Source organism: Sus scrofa, chromosome 4 (assembly GCF_054392235.1).
Source record: "Sus scrofa isolate SSC_HxYL_T2T_F1_AM1 chromosome 4, Sscrofa_HxYL_maternal_Yorkshire_Landrace_v2.0, whole genome shotgun sequence".
Classification (NCBI taxonomy): domain Eukaryota; kingdom Metazoa; phylum Chordata; class Mammalia; order Artiodactyla; family Suidae; genus Sus; species Sus scrofa.
The window spans coordinates 70,945,346-70,973,277 of NC_139386.1; the positions used below are offsets into that span (position 1 = coordinate 70,945,346).

The following is a 27,932-nucleotide window of genomic DNA, read 5'->3' on the forward strand; positions in this document are numbered from 1 at the left end:
AACATGGATGAAACTTGGAGGCATTATGCCAAGTGAAATAAGCTAGACCAAAAAAAAAGAGGAGCTCCCATCATGGCACAGTGGAAACGAATCCAACTAGGAACCATGAGGTTGTGGGTTCGATTCCTGGCCTCACTCAGTGGGTTAAGGATCTGGCATTTCTGGGAGCTGTGGTGTAAATTGCAGATGAGGCTCAGATCCAGCAGTGCTGTGGCTGTGGTGTAAGCCTGCAGCACAGCTCCCATAGACCCCTAGCCTGGGAACCTCCATATGCTGCGGGTGCAGCTCTAAAAAGACAAAAGACAAAAAAAAAAAAAAAAAAGACAAATAATGTATGATATCACTTATATGTGGAATCTAAAAAAGCCAAACTCATAGAAAGAGAATAGAATGGTGGCTACCGAGGGAAGGAGGTGGAAAAATAAGGAGATGTTAATCAAAGAGTATAAGTTTCTAGTCATAAGATGAACAAGGTCTGGGGATCTAATATCCAGCACGGTGATCAAAGCGAATATTATTGTGTTATATACTTGAAAGTTGCTGAGATTAGATCTTAAATGTTCTCACCACAAAAAAAGAAGTAGTAATTATGTAGCATGATGGAGGTGTTAGCTAACACTATGGTTCTAATCATTTTGCAAAATATAAATGTGTAAAACCAACACTATATCTTTAACATATACAATGTTCTATGTCAATTACATCTCAATAAAGCTAAAACTATTTTAAAAATTTAAAAATATGAACTTCGAACCCAAACATATCCCAGGTTCATCTCATCTCCCCCATTTATGCTCTGTATATTTTGAGAAAACTATATCAACTCCATAGAGCTAAGATTCTTCACAGGTAAAACAGACATGATAAAACAATAACATTGCTAAAAGCATAAAATAACATACTACTGACCGCACATGAAACGCAGGGATCTGATGGGTTAATCAGAGCCTGGTTAGTTAGCCAACAAAGGCTCTCTGAAAGCTTTAAACTTAGAGCAGGGATTTTGAATACAGATTCATAAAGTTTATTGTTTTCCTTTCTTAGAGAACCACAGCCTACTCTTCCTCGTTCAGATAATTAAACTAGTCAAAGTAGTCGAGCTTTTTGTTGAATTTCTTATTATTCACTAAAAAAAAAAAAATCAAAGTATTCTTTCATGAACCTATTCTTCTACTAAATAACTGAAATCCTTCACGCTTTAGTCCGTAATAGTTTCTTCTAGAATTCTTAATTATAATTCCGTCACCTCAAAGCCTTCTTTTCCCAAGGACAACTTATCGTACTAGCTTTCTTCTTTTTGCTTACACTTTATCATCTAATTTATTAATATCATCTCTCAGCTGGAATTTAGCCTCAAGGCATAACTTGACATTTAAAAAGGAATTACAGTTTCCCCAAAAGAATCTTCTGAGGCAAGTGCCTGTGTTGTAAATCTCAACTGCCTTGAATTGAATTCTTCCAAGCCCGGGTTTTAAGCCTGAGCTTTTTTTTCCAAATTGTCTCCACATATAAAACATTTGCTGAGTTCATCAATGTCTTCAGTATATCTATCTACCAAGTTGTACAACTGGATTCAGTTAGTGTGGCATAAAGTGGGTTGTTTTTTGTTTGTTTTTTTTTTTTTTTATGTCAGTGGAATAGCAATGTACTCAATAAGCCCCAGTTAGCACCAAGGAATCCAGGACCTGCTTTCATCTGATCTAAAAAACCTATCAAGAGTTTTGCTGGCTTGACAGCATGGAGCCAAAGAAAGATTAAAAAAAAAAAAAAACATGGTGTTGGAAGCAGAAAATTATCCTAATCAAAATGTCACTTCTGAAAATATCTTTTTTTAAATGACAATAACTGTAAACAGAAATTTCCACAGTGACAATTAAACGTAATTAAATGCTAGATTTCTCTTCCAGCTTCTTTCATGCTCTACAACTTATTTTTCTGAGCTGAACTCAATTTCTCTTTCAAGTGCATCTTGTTCCTGTCAGGGAAAAATGTAACTACCATTTAAAAAAAAAAATTTCTCTGGTGAATTTAAAGGCATATCGGACGGTATTATAAATCTCAAAGACTGTGAAGGTATTTTCTCTAACCATGGAGCCGCAGATTCATATTCAACAAACAAGACATAAAGCAGAGGTGCAGACATGCACCCATGAGGGTCAGAAGGACACGGCACATCTGGAGCTAAGACAGTGATTTGAGTTTTCTTATTTTCTAGAAAGTAACCTACACTGGCCAAGTTTCATTTTTTTTGGATTTTTAATGTAACTGAATTAACCAGGAAATAAATTAACATGATTCCCATTCAATTGTATCAGGTCTCTGCCTTAGCATACTCACACATATGGCCTGAAAAAAAATTAGCCAGGTGTTAAAACAAAACAAAAAAAAAACCTTTTCTAAACAACTTTTGCCCCACCCTCCCAAAAGTAGTTCTGTGAATTCTTTCCTAAGGATTCACTTTTTATATAAGATGCTGTCCCATGAGGATCATGACACTTGATTTCATTGCAAGTAGCAGAATCTTAGAAAATTTGTGCTGAAACATTCACCTCTACCATCTGCCCCTTTATTTCTTTCTGTTTTTGCTTTTGCTCTTTTTTTTTTTTTTTTTTAACAATACAGCTTATTCTTTTTTTCTGGTCTAAATCTTTTTTAATTTTTATTTTTTCATTGAAGTATAGTTGATACACAACATTGTATTAGTTGTAGGAGGGAGGCAGAGTAATTCAGTTACACAGATAGTCATTCTCTTTTTTTTTTTGCTCTCTAAGGGCCACACGTGTGGCATATGGAGGTTCCCAAGCTAGGGGTTGAATCAGAGCTACAACTGCCAGCCTATACCACAGCCACAACAACAGAGGATCTGAGCTGCATCTGTGACCTACACTACAGCTCATGGCAACATCAGATCCTTAACCCACTGAGTGAGGCCAAGGATTGAACCCGCAACCTCATGGTTCCTAGTCAGATTCGTTTCCAGTGAGCCATGATGGGAACTCTTTTTTTTTTTTTTGGTCTTTTTATGGCTTCACCTGTGGCATATGGAAGTTCTCAGGCTAGGGATCAAATTGGAGCTGCAGCTGCCAGCATACACCACAGCCACAGCAACACCGGATCCGAGCCGCATCTGCAAACTATGCTGCCACATGTGGCAACGCCAGGAAACTTAACCCACTGAGAGGGGCCAGGGATCGAATCCACATCTTCATGGTCATGATGTCGCATTCTTAACCCCCTGAGCCACAATGGGGACACCTGGTCATTCTTTTTCATATCTGCCTTAATTCCTAACAGTAGGCCTGTCAAAGTTCCCCTCTTGCTTCATGCTTCTGCCTCTCTCATATGTGGATCTCCATGAAGGGTTTAATGCTTACACTGCAAACAAGAAAAAAAAAAAAGGCAAAACAAAACAGTATGTTCTTGTCTTAATCCATTTAGGCAGCTTTCATGAAATACCACAGACTAGGGGATTACAGACAACAAACATTTCTCACTGTTCTGGAGTCTGGGAAGTCCAGGATCACGGCCCCTGCAGATTTGGCGTCTGGTGAGGGCCCCGTTTGCAGCTCACAGCAGGCTGTCTTTTCACTGTGTCCTCACACGGAGGAAGGGGCAAGTGGTCGCTGGGGGGCCTCTATTAGAGGAACACTAACCCCATTCATAAGCCCGCTACCCTCATGACCTAAGCATTCCCAACAGCCCCGCTTCCTAATACCATGATATTGGGCATCAGAATTTCAACATATGGATTTGGGGGAAAACAAACATTCAGACCACAGCAGTTTCTTTGGACAATGCGAACCCCTGAGAGCCAAATCCATAGATTACAGACAACTTTCCCACCAGGCCTCAGTCTCTAAAAGCACAGTCCTTCTGGTGACGTTTCCTCACTAGAAATAGAGGCCTCTCGTATAAGATGTCATGTGCTAGCTCAATCGGATTCTAAGCCAAGGGCACTTACAAGCCACTGAGGGCTATGGACTCAATTTCGATGGTGCGTACAAGTAAGAAGGGACATATAGGGAATTAGGCTGGCCGTCCATTAAAAGAGGCACAACATGTTGTTCAAAATGTACTGGACAAAAATTTTCTGGTTTTGTTTTGCTTTTATCTGTTAAGTTAAAACATAGTTGGCTATGCAGGTATGGACAGTGTGAAGTCAAATGACTGAGAGAAAAGAAGAGAGCCACACAACACATAAAACGAAAGACAGGGAGGCCAAAAGGAGGCAGTGCAATGACCCTGCAGGTTTGGGGTGATCTGGCCCCTGACCACCATCCAGTCACATCCCACATCAGTCCTCCCTTCCTTCTCTACACCTAGAACACTAGCCATTCGTCCAGTTTCAGCTAAGCCAAGCATCCCATTACCTCAAGGCATTCTTCTTCTCTGCTCTGTTATTCTAAATCCTGTTCCCACTTTTTCTTGCAACTCAAACCTATTAAACCCATGTTCTGCCTCATTGTCCCTACCTAAGAGGCCTTCCATGGCCCCCCTAGCCTTCCTGAGGTACTCCTTTCTCATGTCAATTGAATTAAAATTCAAAACTGATCTACGTTCATTTTATCTAATGCCTGTCTTTTCTGATAGACTGCATGATTTTTCCTTCCTTCATTCATTCACACAACAAACATATGCATTGTTCTAAGGCCCTGGAGATAACAATGTCAGCAGAAGAGAAAAAGGACCTTGACATTGCCTCATGTAGCACTGTGTGTCCTCAGTGCCTCTCGCACCTAGAACAGTCAATGCTTTGTTGTAGCCCATCTATAAACCTCGTAGCATAGATGATGGTCAGATTGGTGGAGGGAGATTAGGGGTGTAATTCAGTTAAAGAATTTGATTCAAACTAGACGTGCCTGACTCTCAAGTCCATTCTCTTAACTACTTGGCAATCCATACACATGCACTTATGTATTATTAAAATATGAAATGTCTTCAAGTATAATCATACTCGTGGGACCCATTAACACCTAGCTCAGGGCTGGACATTAAATAGATGCTAATTTATAGGTTCCAATAGATCAAAACTTATAAATATTTTAAGTAGTTGGTGCTTTGTTTTTCTAAAGAAAATAATATTCCCAGGGATCCACTTTAATAACTGATACTTTGTGAAGCATCTTTCATGACTGAAAGACCACCTCGTCTTGGGTCAACCCATTTCTTTTCTGGGATTTGGCTAAATTGTGGAAAGCACCAGAATATTCGCAGAAGCAAGAAGAGACACATGGACATCCTGTATAATGAGTTTGTATCACAATAATGCCATGTGTGTCCACTTAGTGGTCAGAACACTGGTTCCCTAAGAGGGTGTGCATGACCATCTGTTAAGGAATGGAAGAATGTTAGAACCTCTACTTTGATTTATTTTTATTTTATCTTTTGAAAATGTCTTCGTTTACATGTGCTTTATTATGTATAGAATGTACAAAAACATTTTTACATGCCTAAAGTTTATACATGCACATAAATATTGCAGATGCATAAAGAAACATTTTTTATGGATAGGGCTGCACAATTAAAACACTGGAAACTACTGCACATGATTTTCATGGGCCTGTTGGCCAGAGAAAGACAAATACCATATGATTCATTTACATGTAGAATCCAAAAAAAAAAAAAATACAAATGAATTCATTGATAAAACAAAAACAGACCCACAGACATAGAAAACAAACTTATGGTTATCAGAGGGGAAAGGGGAGGGGGATTAATTAGGAGTGTGGGATTAACATACACATTCTACTAGATATAAAACAGGTAACCAACAAGGGCCTACTGCATAGCACAGGGAACTATACTCAGTATTCCGTAATAACCAATAAAGAAAAGAATCTGAAAAAGAATAGATGCATATATATATATGTATAACTGAATCACTGTGCTATATACCTGAAACTAAAGCAACATTGTAAATCAACTATATTTCAATAAAATTGTTTAAATAAATAAAAAGAAATGTATTGAAGTGGAAAAAATTGGAAACTACTGAGGTAAAACATAATGTAGGCAAAGCCCATCTCAAAAATTCAAACGTCCTAGATCACCTTATTTCACATAAATAAAATCTCTCTCCTATAGGGCATAAAATTAAGTCCAATTAAGAAGACATAGATAAGTCACCACAGAACAATTGCTGCTAAAGAGAGAGAAAAATGTCTCAAAGAATCTTACTGATGTTGACCCTATAACATGCTTCCCTATATGAAGAGAGAAAACTACTATTTATGGACTAGTCACTAGATAAAACACATATTCTTTTTTAAAATCTTTACAACAACCTTATGCTAAGGTAGGAAATAGTTACCCTACTTTACGGATAATTAAACGAATGTTAAGAGAGTTAAGCAATGTCACACATCTAGGAAAAGGAGAAATTGACCTTTGAAAAATTTTCAATGCAAAGTTGAAGTATTTTTCTCCTAAGGCAGAATTCTAATTTTAGCACTTGGATGTGATCTTGGGGAAATTATTTAAAACTTTTTAAGCCTAGATCATCTATTTCTTCAAAGAGAATGATAAAGAGAACTACCTTCACTTGATTAGTATGTTTCACACTTGGCTCTTTGTCGCACTGGGAGAAACAAGCTAATGTTTTAGAAGTAATGTGGTGTCCTTGAGGCTTAGTTCTCTGAATCTCAGAGCTCATGTTGAGTAATTACAAGGAAGTTCAAATATTTTCATCTGTGTTGGTGCCTACTGAGCCCTCAAAAATATCTGTATCTGATCAGTTCTGAACGACAATAACTCCCGCCTAATACGAATAATAAAATAGATTCAGAGCTGCTGTGTCAGAGTCAGAAATGGGAGAAACTTTTATTTTTAACTGGAATTCATGAGAAGAGAAGCTGAGTATCAAGGAGTAAGTGCTCCCCTCCTGTATTTGCTATAGATTCACCAGAAGAGATACAAATATATTTCTTTCTTTTTTTTTTTTTTTTTTTTGTCTTTTATCTTTTTTTGTCTGTTGTGTTGTTGTTGCTGTTGTTGCTATTTCTTGGGCCGCTCCCGCGGTATACGGAGGTTCCCAGGCTAGGGGTTGAATCGGAGCTGTAGCCACCGGCCTACGCCAGAGCCACAGCAACGCGGGATCCGAGCCGCGTCTGCGACCTACACCACAGCTCACGGCAACGCCGGATCGTTAACCCACTGAGCAAGGGCAGGGACCGAACCCGCGACCTCATGGTTCCTAGTCGGATTCGTTAACCACTGCGCCACGACGGGAACTCCACAAATATATTTCTAATATAAGCATCACATTAAAAATGCTAAAAAATAATCATTTAACTATGAAAGAATTATACTATTTTGGTTTTGCTAATAACAGTAATGCCTTGTGGTGATATTTATGTTAACTATGTAATATACCAAGATTACTAATTGGGTAATAAACTCCAAAATAGGTATTTATTTTGAAATTGATATAAAGAAAATATACTATAAATTTTGTCTATGTGCTGCTCTAAAAAAAAATTCTGTGACTTAAGAAAGTGAAATAAATTCCATTATTAAATTAACTAGGGTTATAGGATGTGGAACAGACAGTTCCAGCTGTCTCAGAATTTTTGGCTAAAACACTAAAGCTGAGAACAGTGAATGACGTGTAAACCATTCCGAACATTGTGATGGCTCCTTTTACAGCAACTTGACTGGGCTAAGGGATGACCAGATAGCTGGTAAAACATTATTTCGGCATGAGTCTATAAGGGTGTCTCCATGGGAGATTAGTATTTGCATTGGTAGACCGAGCAAGACTGTCCTTACCAAACATGGATGGGCATCATTCAATCCCTTGAAGGCATGAACAGAGGAAACAAAGACAGAAAAAGGGCAAACTTGCTCTCTGTTGGAGCTGAGACTTCCATCCTCACCCAACTTTGAACATTTGTGTTCCTCTGCTTCTCAAGCCTTTGGTCTAGGACTGAATCACACCATTTATGTTCCTGGTTCTCCACCTTCCAGACAGCATATCATGAGACTTCTTGGCCTCTGTGATCATGTGAATCAGTTCCTGTAATAAATCTCTTCTTTACATATGCATGCATGTGAGTGTGCGTGTGCACGTGTGTGTGTGTGTGTGTGTGTGTGTTCTGTTTCTCTGGAGAACACCAACTAATACACACATGGAGCTTTTCATACATCCTCCACAGCACCTGTTAAGAAGAACCAAACTGGTTCATTCGCTATCACAGCAAAAACCAATGTGAGATAAAGCTAGAGTGGAAAATTTTTCAAAGAGAATTCCTATGCATAGAGAGAGCTGGGCTGCTTCACCTCCTCTCTTTCCCCCCTTTCGCGGCACTCCCCCAATCCGCGCCATCAGTCAATGTCTTTGTGCCAATTGTGAAATCATTATTTCTTCACAAATCCATACATCTATATTCTGTTCAGTAATACAGGGGCTGGGACTTGGAAAACATCACTTCCTTGATCAGCCGGCTTCCTATTAGAGCTACACTAATAAAAGCGAGTGTCTGGGGGCCCGTTCATCCTGTAGGATATCCTCTCCAGGGTTGCTGTACCCACACCATCTAATGCTACAAGGAGGCATGCCTTCTTTGGATTTGGTAGGCATCGTATGCCACCATATGCTGAGCAAGACAAAATTGCAGCAGCCCCAGCTGCAGTGTATGCAACTCTAGAGCTCAATTCTTAGGCTCCAGGAGATCCAACTACGCTTGAAGTGGCTGTGCTCAGTGAGATGCTGCTTTGAGTGGTTGGCAAGCCTGCAAAGGAGATTGATGGCACAGGGAGTCTCAGTAAAGTCCTATCCACTTCTCTAGAAAACCACTTTCCTTTGAGATACACATCTTGGTTTGTTACTGCAGCCTAGAACACATGATGATGGGACATGAACTGGCCATGGGACCTGAGCCGCCTACTATGAATTGGGAATTCTCTCATTCACCAAACCAGAAGACTTGATGTATGAGAGAAGCAGTCCAAAAGGCACACATAAGTTACATGGGCGGGTAGCCCAGACGCCTCCCATACATACTCCTGCTGCACTGCCTGCTTTCCACCAATGCACATGAGGTCCTCCTGGGGACTTCATCGTGGTCCATGACTAAGAAAGAGAAAACAATGACAAAAACCCCCAAGACTGGCTTCAACCTAGTCCTGCATGATATAGTGACATAAAATCAAAGTGGACTGTTACAGTATTGTCTGTCCACTCAAAAGGTTGCTAGAAAGACAGTTGAGAATGTTTGCTTGTCCACCTAACTGACCTACTGCCAGAGGAAGAGCATCGCTGATTCGTGGACAGTGGATGACAGCACAGCTCAGAAAGGAACAGAATTGGAATACTGGTTTTCAGAATGTCTAGGGAGAGGTATATACATAAAATGTGTATAAAGACTTCTTAAGGTGTTTGTTACCTGTCTGTTTTGTGGGTCTGAAGCAAAAAAAAAAAAAAAGAATTGAATAAATAATGAACAACAGCATATAAGGTGGGGTAAGTGGTGGCTACAGGCAAAACACTCTAAAGTTCTTGCATTATTCGGGAAGAAGGGAGAGATACTGCTCAACCTCAGATTTTAAGGTAAACATGCATCTTATTATTTCTGAGATAACCACAAAGGAAAGAAATTGAGATTAAAACTTCCAAAGTAGAGAGGGAAAATCTTAACATATTAGCAATCCGAATCCAGCAATATAAAAAAATAGATTATATGTTTTGATCAGAATCAATTTCTCCTAAAAATGCAAAGGTGGTTTAACATTTAAAAATCCAGTAATGAAATTCTTACCATTAACAGAATAAAGGAGAAAAATCACATGATAATCTCAAGGTAAATATACAAAGAAAGACTTTTAAATATAATTGAACTCAACTTTAAATTTAAAAATCCTAGCAAACTCTTAAGGAAAGGAAACTTTCCCAAGTTTATAAAAGGTATCTATCAAAAAAAAAAAAAAAACTTACTAATGTTGCAACGATCATTCCTCTTAAAATCGGGGACAAACTCAAAAAAACACCAAGTATTACCACTTCTATTCAACATTGTATTAAAGGTCCATAGAGTAAGACCAGAAAAAGAGACACAAAAGCTATTGAGACTGAAAAGAAACAAACTGTCACTTTTTTCCTATTTTTTTACTAATACTAGCCATCATATAGAGATGGGAAAAAAAACAGATAATGAAAGCTATAAGAACTAGAAAAAAAAGAAACAACACTGTCATTTTCACAAACAATATGGCTCTCTACATAAAAAAATTAAATAATTTCAGGCTAAATAAGAATAAGAGACTTTTGCATGTTTTTAGATGCACAAAATGGAAAACTTCGTTTCAAAATTCAATAAACTTTCTAGTCCAATCTAGAAGAATGAGCTATAGCAAAACCTCCTTGTGCTGCTTTCACGGAGCAGGTCAGCTCTAAAACCTTCCGAGTCAGGACTTCTCTGAGCTCAACAATCCCCCCAAATCACATTTTCAAACATGTTAAAATGCAGAAGTAAACTAATCAATATGGATTCAATAGCACCTTCTCTAGTGCAGAGTGGAGTAAAAACAATTTTTTTTTTTTTTGGTCTTTTTAGGGCCATACCCGCAGTATATGGAGGCTTCCAGACCAGGGGTCAAATCAGAGCTGTAGCGCGCAGCCACACCACAGCCACACCAATGCAGGATCCCAGCCGCGTCTGCAACCTACACTACAGCTCACAGCAACGCCGGATCCTTAATTCTGAGCAAGGCCAGGGATCCAACCCACATCCTCATGGATACTAGTCGGGTTCATTAATCACTGAGCCACGACAGGAACTCTGGAGTAAAAATAATTTATCTGGGAGTTCCCGTCATGGCGCAGCGGTTAACGGATCCGACTAGGAACCATGAGGTGGCAGGTTCGATCTCTGGCCTTGCTCAGTGGGTTAAGGATCAGCGTTGCCCTGAGCTGTGGTGTAGGTTGCAGACGTGGCTCAGATCCCAAGTTGCTGTGGCTCTGGCGTAGGCCGGTGGCTACAGTTCCGATTCGACCCCTAGCCTGGGAACCTCCATATGCCACTGGAGTGGCCCTAGGGAAAAAAAAAAAAAGGCAAAAAGACACAAAAAATATAATAGTAATAATTTATCTGTAGCTCAGTGATGCATTTGCTTTATATTGATGAAAAGCAAGTGTGGGCTCTGCTGGATATTAAACAATAAAATCTCCGTCTTAATGAAGAAAACTCAAATTCAGAAATTAATTCATTTGTACAAAGGCTTTGATTTTAATGAACATTCTTCATTATTTAGTCAGGATGAGCCAGTGGGGGGGGGGGGAATCCTCCATGTAAGAACCCCAGATGTAAACGCTGTGAGAAGGCAATCGATTCAACAAACAAAAAAAGATGCCATTTATTTCAGCTCCACCTTCCTAATGCTTGCACAGACTGAAGAGAGGCACATAAGTAGATGTCTTTACTTTACACAAATTACAACGTTTGTAACTCGAAGGATAACCTAGGACTCTTTTGCGACTTGTAATAGAAACTCCAACTCAGTCTGTCACATAAAAAAGAGAGATCAGTTAACTGGCCACACAGATCTTAATTCCTTATATTTTTGTGAGCCACCTTATTTTAATTTTTTATTTTTATTGATTGATTGATAATCCAAGTAGAGTTCCTTCATAATGTTGTGTTAGTTTCAAGTGTACAACACAGTGATTCAGTATAATTTTTTTTCAGATTCCTTTCTTACAGGTTATTACAAAATATTAAGTAGAGCTCCCTGTGCTATACAATAAGTCCTTCGTGATTACCTATTTTATATAGAGTAGGGTGCATATGTTAATCCCGTCCTTCTAATTTATGTGAGTCATCTTTTAACCTTCTTTGAGGTCCTGGCGTATTTATCATTCTGAACCTTAGACAGTAGAAATGTTTCCACTTTGTGTGTAAGGTAAAGAAAGATTATTTTGTGTTTCTAGAAACCATGCTCTTTTTATGCATTTATTCAGTCAACAACCATTCAATTAAATCTTAAGGATGACTATATGACCGGTCAAATACTTCGAAAAAGCACAACAATTTGTTTAGAAAAACAAGCTAGAAAGTAGTTAGATTAACAATTTTGGTTAACCCCCAAAATGAGTGGCCTGGCCCCTAAATGCAAAAGGAGGAAAGCTAGAGCAATACAAAAACATTCAATGAACAAGGCAAAGCAAGAACTACCCCTAGCGAGTGGCTGATGTTGAAAAGGAGAAGGCAGTGGCCGCTGGGATATGCACCCAGATCCTTCCCTCAGAAGCAAAAGCTCACTCCGCCAGCTGCCAGGAGTGCCAGTGGTAGAAGGCTCTCTCCTGTGCCCTTGTCCAGACTTGTCCTTGCACAGAAGGCAGATGCCTCACCCAAGGTCACATCTCTCTTTGGAGGAAGCTGCTTCTAACAACTGGAGTTACAAAGTCCTGACTCCCAAGCTTCTCCTGGAGCCACCCTTAAGCACCTCCCAGTTCCAGGACCGCTAACGTGATTCTCCCTAGTGATTGGCTGAGGACTGTTGCCACGCAAAATCCATTTCCCTCACTCCCTTCAAGATGCTGCTCCCATGAGGTCCCCACATTCAACTCCCTGCAGGCAAATCTCCTTCTCATAGTCACTTCTCAAGGAACCTAGTCTAAGACATTTTAGAAGAAAGGGAAAATAGGCCATATAGAAAAATGTCAAGCAAAGACTTGGCATTATATGTACTGGGCAGGGTTTGGGATTGAAGGCAGTGTGTGGGGACAATGAAAAGCCTGGTGACTTAGATCTTGAAGGACCCTGAATGCCACCCTCATCTGGAATTCATCCCATAAATCAGGGTTTCAAAAACCTCTGCATCTTCAGGGGCCCAGACCTGTGAATTTATCATTCCGGATGTCTGGACAAAGCACTAAACGTCATAAAACGCAAGCCTGAAAGTTCTCTAATATTTGATTATCTTAAAAATTTACATCGACCTCACTTTTGTCCACGGTTATCAGCATTCACCATAATGAATACACCCTCTTGTTTAAGAAGCATGGCTACATGTGTGGAGAAACAGCACATTCCTTTATATTTATTTTTAGCAGGGAAATATAAATATCACTGTTTGGATGGTCAGCGTGTCAGCCCCATATAAACCGGACCAGGCGGGGCAATGTGATAGATAGAATCGTGGGGGTGCCGCGACTAAGTAAGCAACCATTAGAAAAGAAAGGGATGCATTTCACACAAGAGGCATTCCACACGAAGTGATGGAAAGCATTTGATAATTTACCAGATGTATTTAAGGAAAGGGAGGAGAGAAAGGTGGCTGAGTAAACCACTGCCGGAACAAAGAAGCAAGGAATAGGAGAACCGCCTGTGTTGTTTGGGCTCCCTGCTCGTCATTTTGAGTTTGAAGCACCTAAAAGATGATCTGCAGAGAAGATCTTCCAGTCTCCACACAGACACATCCACACGGTGGGCAACACGGCGATGCATTGATGTTACAGCGGATTCCAGTTTGGCCTCAGACGCATCCAAAATGAGATGCAGTGTGTTTTCTTTACCAAGGTTTCAGTCACCTTCTCGAGACTATCTCAGTGTTCAAGCCTCTTCATGCTTCAGGCAGCTGATTCCTGAGTATCCCTACAAGGAGCTGGGGCACAGGATGAAATAAAAGGCTCTGTGAAGCCAGGTAGCATGTAAACAACTCTGTGTTTTTTCAGCTCTTTAAGAAAGCTCTTTTAAAAAGAGGTGAGGGAGTGGGTATAGCATGACTGTAGGGTTGTAGTTGAACATTCTTGACTCATTCTTTTCTGCCTTCTCACCACGTCTACTCACCTGGCCCCCGTCTCCACTACCTGCTCCTGGCCTCTCATCTTCATCACTTCTGATCTGGTCAAATTAATTAGTGTTTTCCTCTCTCAGCCTCTGCCAAACATCCCCATTACAGTTCCAGTTGACAAGAAATTCACTATCAATATACAAATGCGGTAAGGGCCTCGAGGAAATTGAAATGATATTAAGTAAATGACCTAAAGCTAAAACTAATAGTGCAGTATCCAGAGAGCTTGAAAAATTGGGTGGGTTGGGAGGACAAAAATAGCCAGTCAACTTGGTACCTTATATAAAAACTATAAACATTCTTATTTCTTGTTTTTCTTTTTAGGGCCACACCTATGGCATATGGAAGTTCCCAGGCTAGGGTCAAATCAGAGCTGCAACTGCTGGCTTCACCACAGCCACAGCAACGCCAAATCTGAGCTGCATCTTCGACCTACACTGTAGTTCAAGGCAACCCCAGATCCTTAACCGCCTGAGCGAGGCCAGGGATGGAACCCACATCCTCATGGAAATTAGTCAGGTTCTCAACCTACTGAGCCACAACAGGAATTCCCTAAACCATTCTTTTTTTTTTTTTTTTTTTTTGTCTTTTGTCTTTGTTGGTGTTGTTGTTGTTGCTATTTCTTGGGCCGCTCCCGCGGCATATGGAGGTTCCCAGGCTAGGGGTCGAATCGGAGCTGTAGCCACCGGCCTACGCCAGAGCCACAGCAACGCGGGATCCGAGCCGCGTCTGCAACCTACACCACAGCTCACGGCAACGCCGGATCGTTAACCCACTGAGCAAGGGCAGGGACCGAACCCGCAACCTCATGGTTCCTAGTCGGAGTCGTTAACCACTGCGCCACGACAGGAACTCCCCCTAAACCATTCTTATTGTCCATTCTTTTTGTGTGTCTAAGTTATAATAATACTGCACATATAATCTTGACTTCATCTTGATTTGTGTAAAACTTAGATTCAGTCTTAGTTCAGGAAGAATTGAAGGTATTTTCCAAAGAAGTAAACATTATGATCAAATGACATAAATGAAAAGCGGGGTGGGGGAGATAAAGTAAAATGAGTGAAGAAAATGTGGAGGGAAAATGAGGGTATAAACCCTCAGGATAACGGTCTCCATTCTGGCTGTCACTAGGCTATGAGTTTTCCGGAAGCCTATGCCAAAAAAAAAAAAAAGAAAGAAAGAAAAAAGAGGGAGGGAATACCACTAAGTACACAATTCAATACAGTTATATACTACTTTTGATGTGATAAAAATGCGTAGTAGTTCTTACAAGAGGATGCTGCCAAATACCCTGAGCGCACCACCCCACACCCTTTAACAGGCAAAACTGTGTTTTCATGGGCCGATTCTTACAATGAGTGACTCTTAATAGTGGCTTTTCCACTGTACAGCTCAGCAAAAGTGATTCTTCAATAGTCCAACCTTACCCAGAATGGGTACCCAAATCATCATCAAACTAATTTTATCCTAATAAAGTAACTTTGAAAAATAACTTAAGAACTTAATGTATATGATCTTCATGAATTCTTCTTTCAATATTATTTCTCAAAACTGAACATAAACCAAGTGATTTTGATCTCTGTCTTGAATTCATGACCAATCTATAGACAGTAGCCACAGAATGTAGGTAACTGCACCCAATGTCCTAACAATGTTAAGTGACAGTCAGATTGAAAATAATTCTGCCAAAACTAGGACTTTTTGTGAGCTTTCAAAAAGGAGAGTATTTGACATCTGTATATTTTAAGTGTTGTTTTTCCTGTCATTATTGTACCACTAAGAGGAAAGATACTGGGGAATCTTTCAATAAATATTTTTGGGCAGAACAGAAATAATATTCTGTGCTTAGTAAACTGTAGCTGGTTTAGCTATCATTTTATATAATGCTAAGATTGTTATTCTATTTTGGAAGTAAAAAAAATACATCAGGAAAAAAATGAAATAACCAAAACAGTACCAGGTCCGATAGAGAGCATTCTTAGGGGTAAAGGGATATTAAAAATAATCTCTCAAAAATATGAAGCTACAATAAATCTTATACAATGAAGTTCACTTTATACAAATAGATATGTTATTTTAATGTAAAAATCAAATACATCCTCAATTCAATACAGCTTGTCACTATGAATTTAGATCAATATGTTCAAACAGCGAAGGAACAGCAGGAGTTATACACTCCTATATGCTCCAGGCTATACTTCAAAAAGAAATTGCTTTTTTTTATGTTAAAGGAACAACTTACAACCTGAAACTATCAGTATGTTGCATGTAGAACACTATCCCACCATGAGTTAATTTAGATATTTTACTAACTCCTGTTCAGATGTCTTATTATTGCTAAGAACTTTCAGGAACAAAAATAACAACAGAAACTACTCTATTTAACAAATCTGCCCCTTACCTTATTCAGTTGACATACTTGATTCTAGGACTGAGTTTCTTAAAAAAATAATCTCTAGATGTGAATTTCAAATATAAATTTCTAACTTCTAGGTGTATAATGACAGAATGTATTGATGAGTATGAAATGGACCAGGCATATAAACAAAAAAACCAAGGTCAGCTTTTGTATAATTATCAGAACAGAATGGTTCAGAGCAACCCAAGTGTATCAGTCTTTTCTAAATACACATGAGGTTTTTTCTGCTGTTTTGTTTTTGTTTTTGTTTTGGCCATGCCTGAGGCATGCAAAAGTTCCAGGCAAGGGACCCAGGGACTGAAACCACTCCACAGCAGTGACCCAAGCCACAGCAGTGACAACGCTGAGTCCCTAGCCATTTTAGCCACCAGGGAACCACATGCATGAGCTTTTGAGGACAGGAAATGTTTTTCTTGAATTTATATGTCTCAGTACATAATACAGCACCGGATAAATATGTACCAAATGAATATAAATGAAGCTCCAAACATCATGCACCAAAGAATAGATGTTGAGAAGACAACAAAGTCATAATGAATTTTCAAGAAAGTGAAATTTCCTATAAACTTCTGAGAACAGTCCCAGACGCCTAGTGCAAAAAATAATTCATACACAAACCATACCTTTCACATGTGATAGGTTGGCGCTGATTTTTTCATTCATAAATATTCTGACAGCTACTTAGGAGAATACATCTGATGTACTAGCTATTTTCAAGGCATGAAGACATAGCTACAAATCTGTCTTTGAGGAGTTAATAGTCTAGTGAAATAAACAATATATACTGAAATCAGTTATATCATATCCAATGAAATAATATCAATAAGGAACAATAAGGGATATGAAGAAAAACAAAGAAAATCATGCTACAGAGAGTGATAGGGGAGTTGGGGTTGTGTGTGCTATTTTAATTAAGGCTGAGCTAATAAGGAGTATTGTGGATTGTATTCTAATTATGGAATAATGATTCCAAATTATACCAAAGTATATTGTCACTTTTATGACACACCAACAAGCAAAGCCTCCCCTACTCCCACCAATGAATGCGCGCGCGTGCGCGCGCACACACACACACACACACACACACACACTACAAAACATACTTTCCTTTGCCAGGTGCTACTTTCTTTTCCACTTTTGCCACAATGCTTTTTCAGAGATACCAGAACTACAACTTGAGTTAGTTAGTTCTATTCTCTGGAGACAAGAAACTCAACCTTTAAAAGATTGTTCCACATGGCCTGTCACTGGGTAACAGGTAGTGATAAAAAAGAGAAGCAAGAGGGATATGTGGATGACCACCAACATTTACTGGGTGTCCACTAAGTGCCAGGCACCAGACTGGGTTCTTTAGACTTTGTTTCATTTCATATATTCCACACAAAATCCCCCTTAAGTATTATTTTGCAGATAAAACAGATGCTCAAGGAGATGAAGCAACTTGCTTAGGATCAAGCAAACTAAATGATTGCTAGCCCAGACTTACTTCCAAAAAAATCACCTGCCTCATCCCATATAACTATATCATGCATCTTCCTCCATATTAAATACAAATGCACTTGGGAGGGGGTGGTTATGCATTAAGCCTTGTAGAGGGGTGTGAATTAATTTACCAGGTCCTCTCGAGAGAGCAGATATTACAAAGGGGAAAATATGGATGCAAGTGAATTAGGTAGTTAAGTACATATTTAAAAGTTATTCACTGCACCTAAAGGTTAATTAATGGGATGGGGGAGGTTTTGCTCTAGGTCTTAAAGGAATAAATATTAATATGGTATTTGCTTGCTGGTTTTATCTTTGATCATTTTTTTTCTCCATAGAAAGGAGAAAATATACAAATTAATGTTTTGTTTAATGCAATAAACATCTGCTGAGCTTTATAGTCAGTGTCCCATTAGACACTTGAGTAAATGCACAACAAAGCAGAAGGCAACACACTTGTTTCCCAGCATTAAGAACTGAAGATCTGCTGTTAGGTACAAGACATGGTATAATATATGAATAAATACCTCTTGTCAGCAGATCACTGGCACTCATGCACCCTTTGCAGTTAGAAGAAACTTCTCTCCCACTGGATAGACTGTCCTCAGAGGAATGGCACAGAAAGCAGGATGATGCCACTACTCAGGCTGGTGACATCAGTCCACTTTTTATGATACACATTTTAGTGCTATAAAATTCCCTCTCCGCACTGTTGGAACTGCGTCTCACACATTTTGATGTATCTTCCTTTTCACTGATGTATATTTATTTCCTTGTGATTTTTTTCTTTGATTATACAGAAGTGTGTTGTACAGTTTCCCAGTGTTTGGGGGGGAACTTTCCTGTTTTCTTTCTCTTATTGATTTCTACTTTTGTCCCATTGTGATGGAGAAAACAGCTTGTCTGATTGCAATGGAGGATTGTTTTGTGGTTCTGGGGAAGAATCCAGCTTTGTATACATTCTGTGCCACTTGAAAAGAATGTGTGTTCTGCTATTGTTGCATAGAGTGCTCTATGAAGTCAACTAGCTCCTGTTGTTTGATGTGTTGCTGAGTTCCTCTACAGTGTTTCCAATTTTCTGTCTAGTTATTCTCTCAATTGTCAAGAGAGGGGGTTTGCAGTCCCCCACTATAATTGCAGATTTATCTATTTCTCTTGTTAGTTTCATGGGTTTCTGCTTCACACAATTTGCAAATCTGCTGTTCAGTGCAGATAATTCACAATTGCTCTTTTTCCTGATGGGTTGACCCTTCTGTCATTATAGAATGAAACTTCCTGCCTTTGGTAATTTTCTATCCTCTAGAGTCTACTTTTTCTGATATTAACATAGCCACTCCTGCTTCCTTTTGATGTTTGCATAGTATTTTTCCATTCTTTTAGTTTTATTCTGCCTGTATCTTTGTATTTGAAGTAAGTTTCCTGAAAACAACATTTAATTGGTCACATTTTTTAAGTCCACTCTAACAATTTTTTTTCTTTTTAGAGCTGTACCAGCAGCATATGGAAGTTCCAGGCTAGGGGTCAAATTGGAGCTACAGCTTTCTGGCCTACACCACAGCCACAGCAACGCCAGATCCAAGCCGTGTCTGTGAACTACACCATAGCTAATGGCAACACCGGATCTTTAACCCATTGAGTGAGGCCAGGGATCGAACCCGCATCCTCATGGATACTAGTTGGATTCACTTCCACTGTGCCACATTGGGAACTCCCACTCTAGCAATTTCCGTCTTTTAGACCATGTTGCATTTAATTTAATTGTTGACATATTAGAGCCATGTCTGCCATGTTATTTTTTGTTGTCTGTTCTCTGTTTTGTTTAGTTTATTTCCATTTTTCCTATACTGGGGGTTACCTGAACATTTTTTAAATTCCATTTTTATTTATCTATAGTTGAGGGGATCTCTTTGTATAGCTTTTTTAGTGGTTGCTCTAGGTATTACATTTTACAGACACAATCAATTAAGCATTGTGATTTACCAGTTAGAGTGAAATAGAGAAAACCTATCTCCTTTGCACCTTTAGTCTTCCCTGCTTATAAGACTAGTTCCTTAAATATTTTCTCTACATGCATTTACAGCCACATTTTTCATTTTTAAAGTTGTTTTCAGCTTTCAGACATAATTTAGAAAACTCACGAGGAGAAGGAAAAAATATTATCTTTACTCACTTACTGCTCTCTCCATGTTCTTTCTTCTTGAAGTTCTAAACTTCCTTCTTTTATCATTTCCTTTCCTGTTTAGAGAACTTCCTGTAGCCATACTTTTAGGGAAGGCCTGCTGACGACAAATTCTCTTGATTCCCCCTTCACTTCTGAAGGCTGTTTTTTCTAACAGAATTCTAGATTCTCCTTTTTAGCACTTGAAAAGCACTGTGCCCCTTCCTTCTACCTTCCATAGATTTTTTTTTTTTGTCTTTTTTTTTTTTTTTTTTTTTTGTCTTTTTTGTTGTTGTTGTTATTGTTGCTATTTCTTGGGCCGCTCCCACGGCATATGGAGGTTCCCAGGCTAGGGGTTGAATCGGAGCTGTAGCCACCGGCCTACGCCAGAGCCACAGCAACGCGGGATCCGAGCCGCGTCTGCAACCTACATCACAGCTCAGGGCAAGGCCGGATCGTTAACCCACTGAGCAAGGGCAGGGACCGAACCCGCAACCTCATGGTTCCTAGTCGGATTCGTTAACCACTGCGCCACTACGGGAACTCCGCCTTCCATAGATTGATGAAAAATCTGGTGTCATTCAAATTGTTTTTTTCGTCTAAAGGTATAATGTATTTCTCTGGCTCTTTTCAAAACTAATGGCTAATGTCTCAGGAAGTTAAACATACACTTACCTTATGATCAGTCAATCTAGTCCAGGTAGACAAGAGAAACAAAAGCAGAAATCCAAGCAAAATACTAATTTATCGATCAAAAGACATAAACTACTGACAGAGGATACTACATGGATGAATTGCAAAATAATGACATTAAGTTTAAAAAAATACACACCTTCCCTAGAAAAAAAGTGCATAGTGTATGATTCTATTTACAGACAACTCTCTAGAAAAGGAAAACCACTCTTAGTGAAAAAAGGAGATCAGTGGTTGCCGGGGGATGTGGAAGGAGTGAGGAAGGGCAGGAGGGAGGCATTACAAAGAGGCATTCCAGACCACAGGGGACGGGAGGTGCATATGGGAAGATGTCTCAACTGAGTCCATATATTTTAAGGCACCTTCCAGGAAATTCCAAGCATTTTCACAATATATTAACTCTATGACACCTGACCACATATAGGTGCAAAGGAGATGCCACCACTCATAATAAAGAAGTGCTGTGCAAAAAGAAACAGAGACATGATCTCTGCCTCAGCACTCTTTCTTATGTTCCAGGACTCATATGCATTTATTTTTTAATATTTTTGCTGATTTTTTTTTTTTGTGTGTGTGTGTGTCTTTTGTCTTATTAGGGCCACATCGTGGCACACGGAGGTTCCCATGCTACGGGTCTAATCAGAGCTACAGCTGCCGGCCGATACCACAGCCACAGCAATGGCAGATCCAAGCCGCGTCTGTGACCCACACCAGAGCTCACAGCAATGCCTGCCTGATCCTTAACCCACTGAGCAAGGCCAGGGATCAAATCCACAACCTAATCCTTCCTAGTCGGATTCGTTTCTGCTGCACCACAACGGAAACTCCTTTTTTTGTGTGTGATTTTTGCTGATATTTCAAAAAAATTTTGAGAGGGAGAAGAGGAGAATGCATACACTTAATTAACTGGAATTTTAAATTTTCTTTACTCAGAATTTTAGTTTATTATTTATTGGTTGCCATATATAAACCATTGATACAATTCTTAACTACATTCACATAATTGAATGTTTAAAGAAACCCAATGAATGAACTAGTACTCGTTTCCTAGATGTCTTTTTTTAAGTATTTTTAAATTTTGAAATAATTTTAAACTTACAGAAAAAGTATATGAATAGCATAAGGAAATCCATATACCCTTCACCTAGAGCCCCATTTTGGTTTTGTTGCCAGATTTCCCCAAAATATCCATCACAGCAAAAGTATCAACTTTAGAACCATATTTTGCACTTAGTTGTCATCTCTTTCAGTCTGAGACCTCCTTTGACCTTCATAATCTTAACATTTTTTAAGACTCCAGATCAGTAGAATTTCCCCATCAGGCTTATCAGATATTTCCTCATTATTTAAGACACACGTGAGTGACATGAATATTACAGAAGTGATGCCACATTGTCTTAATTGCATCCTAACTGGGGGAACATGATATTGGTTTGCCCATCACATAAGTAAAGGAGTGTCTGCCAGGTTTCTTCACTACAGACTTACTTTTTTCCCCTTTATATTTAATAAATATTTTCTGGAAAGATACCAGAGATTATGTAACATCTCATTCCTCATCCCACTTTCACCCATTAGTTTTTTAGCAAGCTGGCTGCCAAGTAGTGATTTTCTAATTCCATCACCCCTTCCAATTTTATTATTTGTACTTATTATAAGGCAAAGCTTTCTCTTCTCCCCATAATTGAAACACATCCATGCATCCCATGAATGTGTGAAATAAAACATTCCTATTTTATAAAGTAAGATAATGTGACTATCAATCTTTATTTCGATTCTTAAATCGTCCCAGGTTTGGTTCATGGGAGCCTCTTCAAATGGCTTCTGTGTCCCTTTGACATGATCATTCTTTGACCACTTCCTTACTTTTTAGCATAATAATATGTTCCAGGCTTCAGCTCATATTTCCTAGCTCCAAGCCCAGAATTAACCATTTCTCCAAGGATACCTGGTTCCACTGAATGGGGAATGGTATTTAGAACCCAAAATCTGGTTGCTAGGGTCAACCATACATTTGATGAGTCCATCTCATAAATCAATGAACACAAATGGAGACCATGTGAGCAGAAGCCCTTTGAACTAAACCCAGAAGGTCCCAAAGTGATTCCATTCTTCTTGAAGTGGGTCAGCCCACATGTGGGAAAATGTGGTGAACTTAGCTTGCTGTATTTTCAATATACAGAGATTTAAAAATTCCAAGGAGATTTTTTATGAAGATCCCATTAGTCTGGTTTTTTTAAAATGATTAAAGTACAGTGAATTTACAATGTTGTGTTAGTTTCAAGTGTACAGCAATTATGTGTGCATGTATCTTCTTTTTTCAGATTCTTTTGCATTACAGGTTACTACAAAATATTGAGTATACTGTGCTATTGAATATACTGCACACCGTGCTATACAATAGGACCCTGTATTTTAATCTATTATGTATATAGCAGAATGTATCTCTTATATCCCAAACTCCTCATTTATCCTTCCTTCTTCCTTTTCTATTTTGGTAACCATAAGTTTGTTTTCTATGTCTGTGAGTCTATTTCTGTTTTAGAATAAGTTCACCTGCAACATTTTTTTTTTTTTAGATTCCACATACGAGTGAAATCATAAGGCATAGGATTTCACACTCTTGTGAGTATGTCAGGCCTGAACCAAGATATATCGCTGTCCTGGCACCTTTCCAACCAACAATTTTCAAATAATTATTCTATTTAACTGGACAAGAGAAACAAAGTATATATTTCTTTGTATTAAAAATAAGGACTTTATTGCAACATTTCACATCATATAACCTCTTGGGAATGAAATTTAACTGCTCACAATACTAACAAAATAGATCACTCGATCCCAACACGCAACAGAATTTCTGACAGCCAATTTCTTGGACTGTTCAGTGGTTAGCCCTAGGGTTTGAGATAAGTCTTGTGTTTGCACTTAGCTATGTGTGTTGCAAAAACCTATGTGTGTTTACTTTGGTGGGAGCCTAACCATTTCACATCTTACCAGCTAAGTAAGGAGCTATGTGTGAAATGTATGTTAAATAGGATTATAGCTCTAATTTATTGCAGCGATGTAAAGCTCTCCTTATAGACTAATGTTCAGACTCACTGCCACTTGCCTGCCCTGAGTAGGCCAGTGAGGACACTAAAATTATTAATATCTTACAAACATTTCAAAGAGTTTGTGGAATCTGTCATTTTTAACATTTTCACCTTACATCTTTATACCATTTAATTAAAATGTCATTACCCAAGCCTCTAATGCAGTCATTTCTAGACATGGTTTTGTAATGCCTCAAAATAGCTTCAGAATAGTTAAAAGTAGTATAAGTTAATACTTCTAAATCAACCTGGAAACAAGATTAGTTTCATGCTAAAGAAGTTTTTGAAACACCATATTGCATGTAGCACTTTTATAAGTTTCTCAAATGATAAACTGTTAGAAGTAAATAAACTAAGTAAGAAATAAACTAATTATCTAAACTAAGTAAATAAACTGTACAGGCTTTAAAAAAAGAAAAACAACAACAACAAGTATCCAAGCATTCTCAACACCAGCATGTTACCTTTGCTATTGTTTTAAATAACATTCACATATTCTCTCTGAAGTACTTCACTCCAATGATTTTTTTTTTAATCAGTCCTAATTTACAAAATCTGTTAAGGGAACATATTGTCAGGTCTCATATATTCAAAACTAAAATAAGCCAATGTCACCAACTCCAGTGCCTCAACCGCCACACACAAAAATCACAACAAAGCACAGATATTAAAACTAGGGATCACCTAACTATTCTAATTCATGGTTGGTCAAGAGAAATTTTAGCTTATGTCACTGTTTCTGACCATGTGGCCCAAGAATTAAAGATGTGACAATAATTTATGCTACTTCTTAATAATTCAGATTCCTAGGCTCCTCATCAGATCTCCTGAAGCAATTTTTATGAGAACCACTGCCCAGCGTCCTGGGAGTTTTGAGGAGAATGTTAGAACATTGCACCCTAGTTCTGCTTGTTTTCTAGCATGAGGAGAGGAAGGCTACAAGCCAGTGAGATTTCCCAGTTTGGGGAAGTATGTGTATTTCTCCTCTCAAGACCAAGCTCTCTCATGATCAAAATTGTTGCGTAAGGACCTGCTTTCAGTAGAAGAGAACCCACTTTTTTCTTTCAATTATGTAAAGTGCATTTCACCCCTTAAAAGTTAACTACTCATGGGAGTTCTCATCATGGCTCAGTAGTAACGAATCCAACTAACATCCATAAGGACGCGGGTTCAATCCCTGACTGTGCTCGGTGAGTTAAAGATCTGGCATTGCGGTGAGCTGTGGTGGAGGTTGCAGACATGGCTCAGATCCTGCGTGGCTGTGGCTGTGGTGCAGGCCAGCAGCTGTAACTTGGATTCTACCCCTAGCAGGGAACTTCCATATGCTGCAAGTGCGGCCTTAAAAACAAAAACAAAAAAACAAAAACAAAAACCCCAAAATGTTAACTACTCATCACTGCAATCCAAGCTAATGAGGGGTATATGCAATATATGATCCCCAAAATCAATAAAATAAAAGCATGCAATCTTGTTTGTTTTTTAGTGAGGAGGGCTAATGATTTTATGAGACACTTTTGTCAAAATTTAACATTCATCAATGGAACTAGCTGGTGAGCATTTGGAAAAAAATAAGCATTAAAAAATCAATTTGGATTTATTTCCTAATTATGTAGAAAGTTTACATACAGTCCCAACTCTATTATTACCATTTGGAGAAAACCTTGGGAATTTTGAAATAAGTTAACAAATGAGGACATCTATTAAAAACAATTCATTTATTTTCACTGGTAAAACACACTTTATACACTAAAGAAACACTCCGAATGTATTTATGATTCTTTTGATGCAGTTAACACATAGTGCCACAGAAGGCTATTATGTTTTAACTCAGAATATTTCCATCTATATAGATAGAGATATGGAGAGATAGGTATAGATATATATTTATGTATAGTCTCTAATCTTTAGACTCAAAGAAAAGAATTCTAGCAGCTCCAGCAATTCTATCTGTTTTTGTATGTGGACTTCTTTTCGCAGAACTTTTGGCAGAAACAAAAATCAAGGCATAACACTGTAGGACTTTATGACTATAGAACAGTTTCAGTTGAAATAGCGGTTGTTTATCTCTCAAGATACGAACTTACTCGTTGGTTAGAGAAACAAGAGTTGTTGCAAATCTTGGTTATTTGAAACCCGTTATGACCATACCCCTGTCCGCTCCCTTTTTGTGCTGGGACATTCAACTGCATTCTTTTTCCCCCTGCAGTTGTCGTTCTGCTCTCCTCAGTCCGGAGAAGGTGCTCCATCCTCTAGCTCTTCCTTCTGCCGCGTTCCAGCCTTAAGAGACTGCGGAAGTATAACCCCCACCTCCCGCCCAAGAATGACCAAAACGGTTTGGTTTGTGTGTACTTTTTCTTTTTCTTTCTTTTTTTTTTTTTTTTTTTTGCGGGAGGGGACATCTCGGCCCTCCCACGTATACTCGCGGCGGGTCGGTGTCCAGCCGAACCGCTGGACCGGGAGAGGAAGGAACCCTGGGCAGCCCTCCCCGCCGGCCCCTGCAGCTGCCCAGCGCCCTGGCAACCAGCGGGACGCTTTCCCGGTGCCAGGTTTCAGTCTCCAGTTCTCATTTTTCTCCTGTTCGCCCGCTCTTCCTTTCTCCTTCTGTATTTTTGTCATCATTCCTTTGATGGCGAGAGAAAACAGCTCAGAGCTACACGTCTCCTTCCCATAAATACGCGGGTGCTTTTCCCGAACCTTTCTCCGCCCCCTTCCTCCCCCTAACACAGGTAGGGTCTGCAATGAATGCAAAGGACTCTCGTTTCACCCAGAAACCAATGTCAGCGCCTCAGCTGGACAATTTCATTCAACACGCCCGCCAGAAGCCTACTCCTTACCACTTGAGTTTTCTTCCAGTTAACCTTCCTGCATCCATCCCATTGCTAAGCACCTCCTCCACCTTTTTTCGAATTCTACTACTGCCCACATGAGGGGAGGAGGGGGAAGCAACGCGCAAGACAGTGTGAATTCCAGGAAGAAAGTGTGTGTAAGACTGAGTGTGTGCATCCGTCCATCTCACCCTGTGCGGGCCCTGTGCATGTGGCTGCGAGGTGCAGGAGTGACACCTCAAACTTGCCCTGCCAGGATGAGGCTTATCCCTCCGGAGCTCACCTGTCCACGCCCAGGTAACCGAACAAGTGCCCGCGCGGCCGCGTTCCAGGACACTTGGATGCCAGAGAACTGGGGCCACAGGGGCACCCTTTCCGCGCATCTCTTCTCCTTCCTTCCCTCCGGGGTGTTCTGCACCCCTTCCCCCAAAGACACGCGGGACCCCCTTCGCCCACAGCGCCTTACCTCAAACAGGGGACCGATCTTGTTCTTCTCCAGGTAAGCCTGGATCCGGGATTGCTGATGAGACGCCATGGAGAGACCGATGGGCCGCAGAGAGTGCGAGAGACCGCGCGGCGGTGCGCCTCCTCCGGGGGACACCCGCTCTTTCCCCTGGACAGCGGCCGGGACAGGAGCTCGGGAGCCCTTGCTCCCCCCCGCGCGGCACGGCGGGCTCGGCTCCGGGCGCGGGCGTGGGCTGCAGCCGCGGGAGCTGCGAGAGCGTGGGGCGCCGAGAGGCGGAAGCCCGGGCGCGGCGCCGCCAACTCAGACAACTCGGAGGCAAGGGGAGCGCTCCCGCATCGCGCTCGCCTTCTTGTCCACCGCGCGGCTCTCCGTAGCGCCCGGGCCGCGGGAACTGAAGCAGAGGTTCCCGGTTCCTCCTTCCTCCAAGCGACCGCTGCAGGAATCAGGGGGCGGGAGGCGAGCCGGGAGGCGCGGCTCTGCCTAGAGCGGCGCCGGGGGGCGCCCTCGGGCGGCTGGGGGCGGCGGGGTTCGAACTCGCGGCCAGCGTGCGCGTGCGTGCGTGTCCGCGCCCGAAGGTGGGCGCCCCTCTCCCAGGGATCTGGAGCCGACAACCGGGGCTGCTCCCCAGCCTGCGCTCGCCCTGCCAGCCGCTCCCTAGCGACAGCGCCTCTCCGAAAGCCAATGGTGAAGGTGCTTCTTTCCAAGTGCACATAAATCTGGTGCTTGTTGGCTGCTTCTTGGCAGCTACAAAGGCAGTTCGAAAGAGGGTCGTCCCCACCGCCCCCTGTCAGCTTCTCCTTGGCACCTCCTGCGCTGCCCCCACTAGCCCAGGGTCCAAGATCGGCAGACTTGCGAGATGGTGTGTGGGTCTGAGGGTTTGCCTTCCTTTAGGAAATCTGGCTTGGCTTGGAACAGGTCGACGGGCTGAGTCCACCTGAAAATTCCCAAAGTGCAGACACGCAAAGGTTGGGAGCAAATCTTTAGCTTTTGACAAGAAGAGATAAAA

The 27,932-nt window shown here is 40.4% G+C and overlaps 1 protein-coding gene across 18 annotated transcripts in view; it reads right to left on the reverse strand.

Moving 5' to 3' along the window:
* C4H8orf34 (chromosome 4 C8orf34 homolog) overlaps window positions 1–27,370 on the reverse strand; it is a 470,609-nt gene extending 443,239 nt beyond the window's left edge. For all 18 annotated transcript variants that reach the window (XM_085022191.1, XM_085022168.1, XM_085022172.1 and 15 more), the window contains exon 1: window positions 26,927–27,370. In XM_085022191.1, coding sequence (XP_084878317.1) covers window positions 26,927–26,995 — 69 coding nt within the window. In that variant the 5' untranslated portion in view covers window positions 26,996–27,370. The remainder of the gene's footprint in view (window positions 1–26,926) is intronic.
* Between the last annotated feature and the right edge of the window lie 562 nt (window positions 27,371–27,932).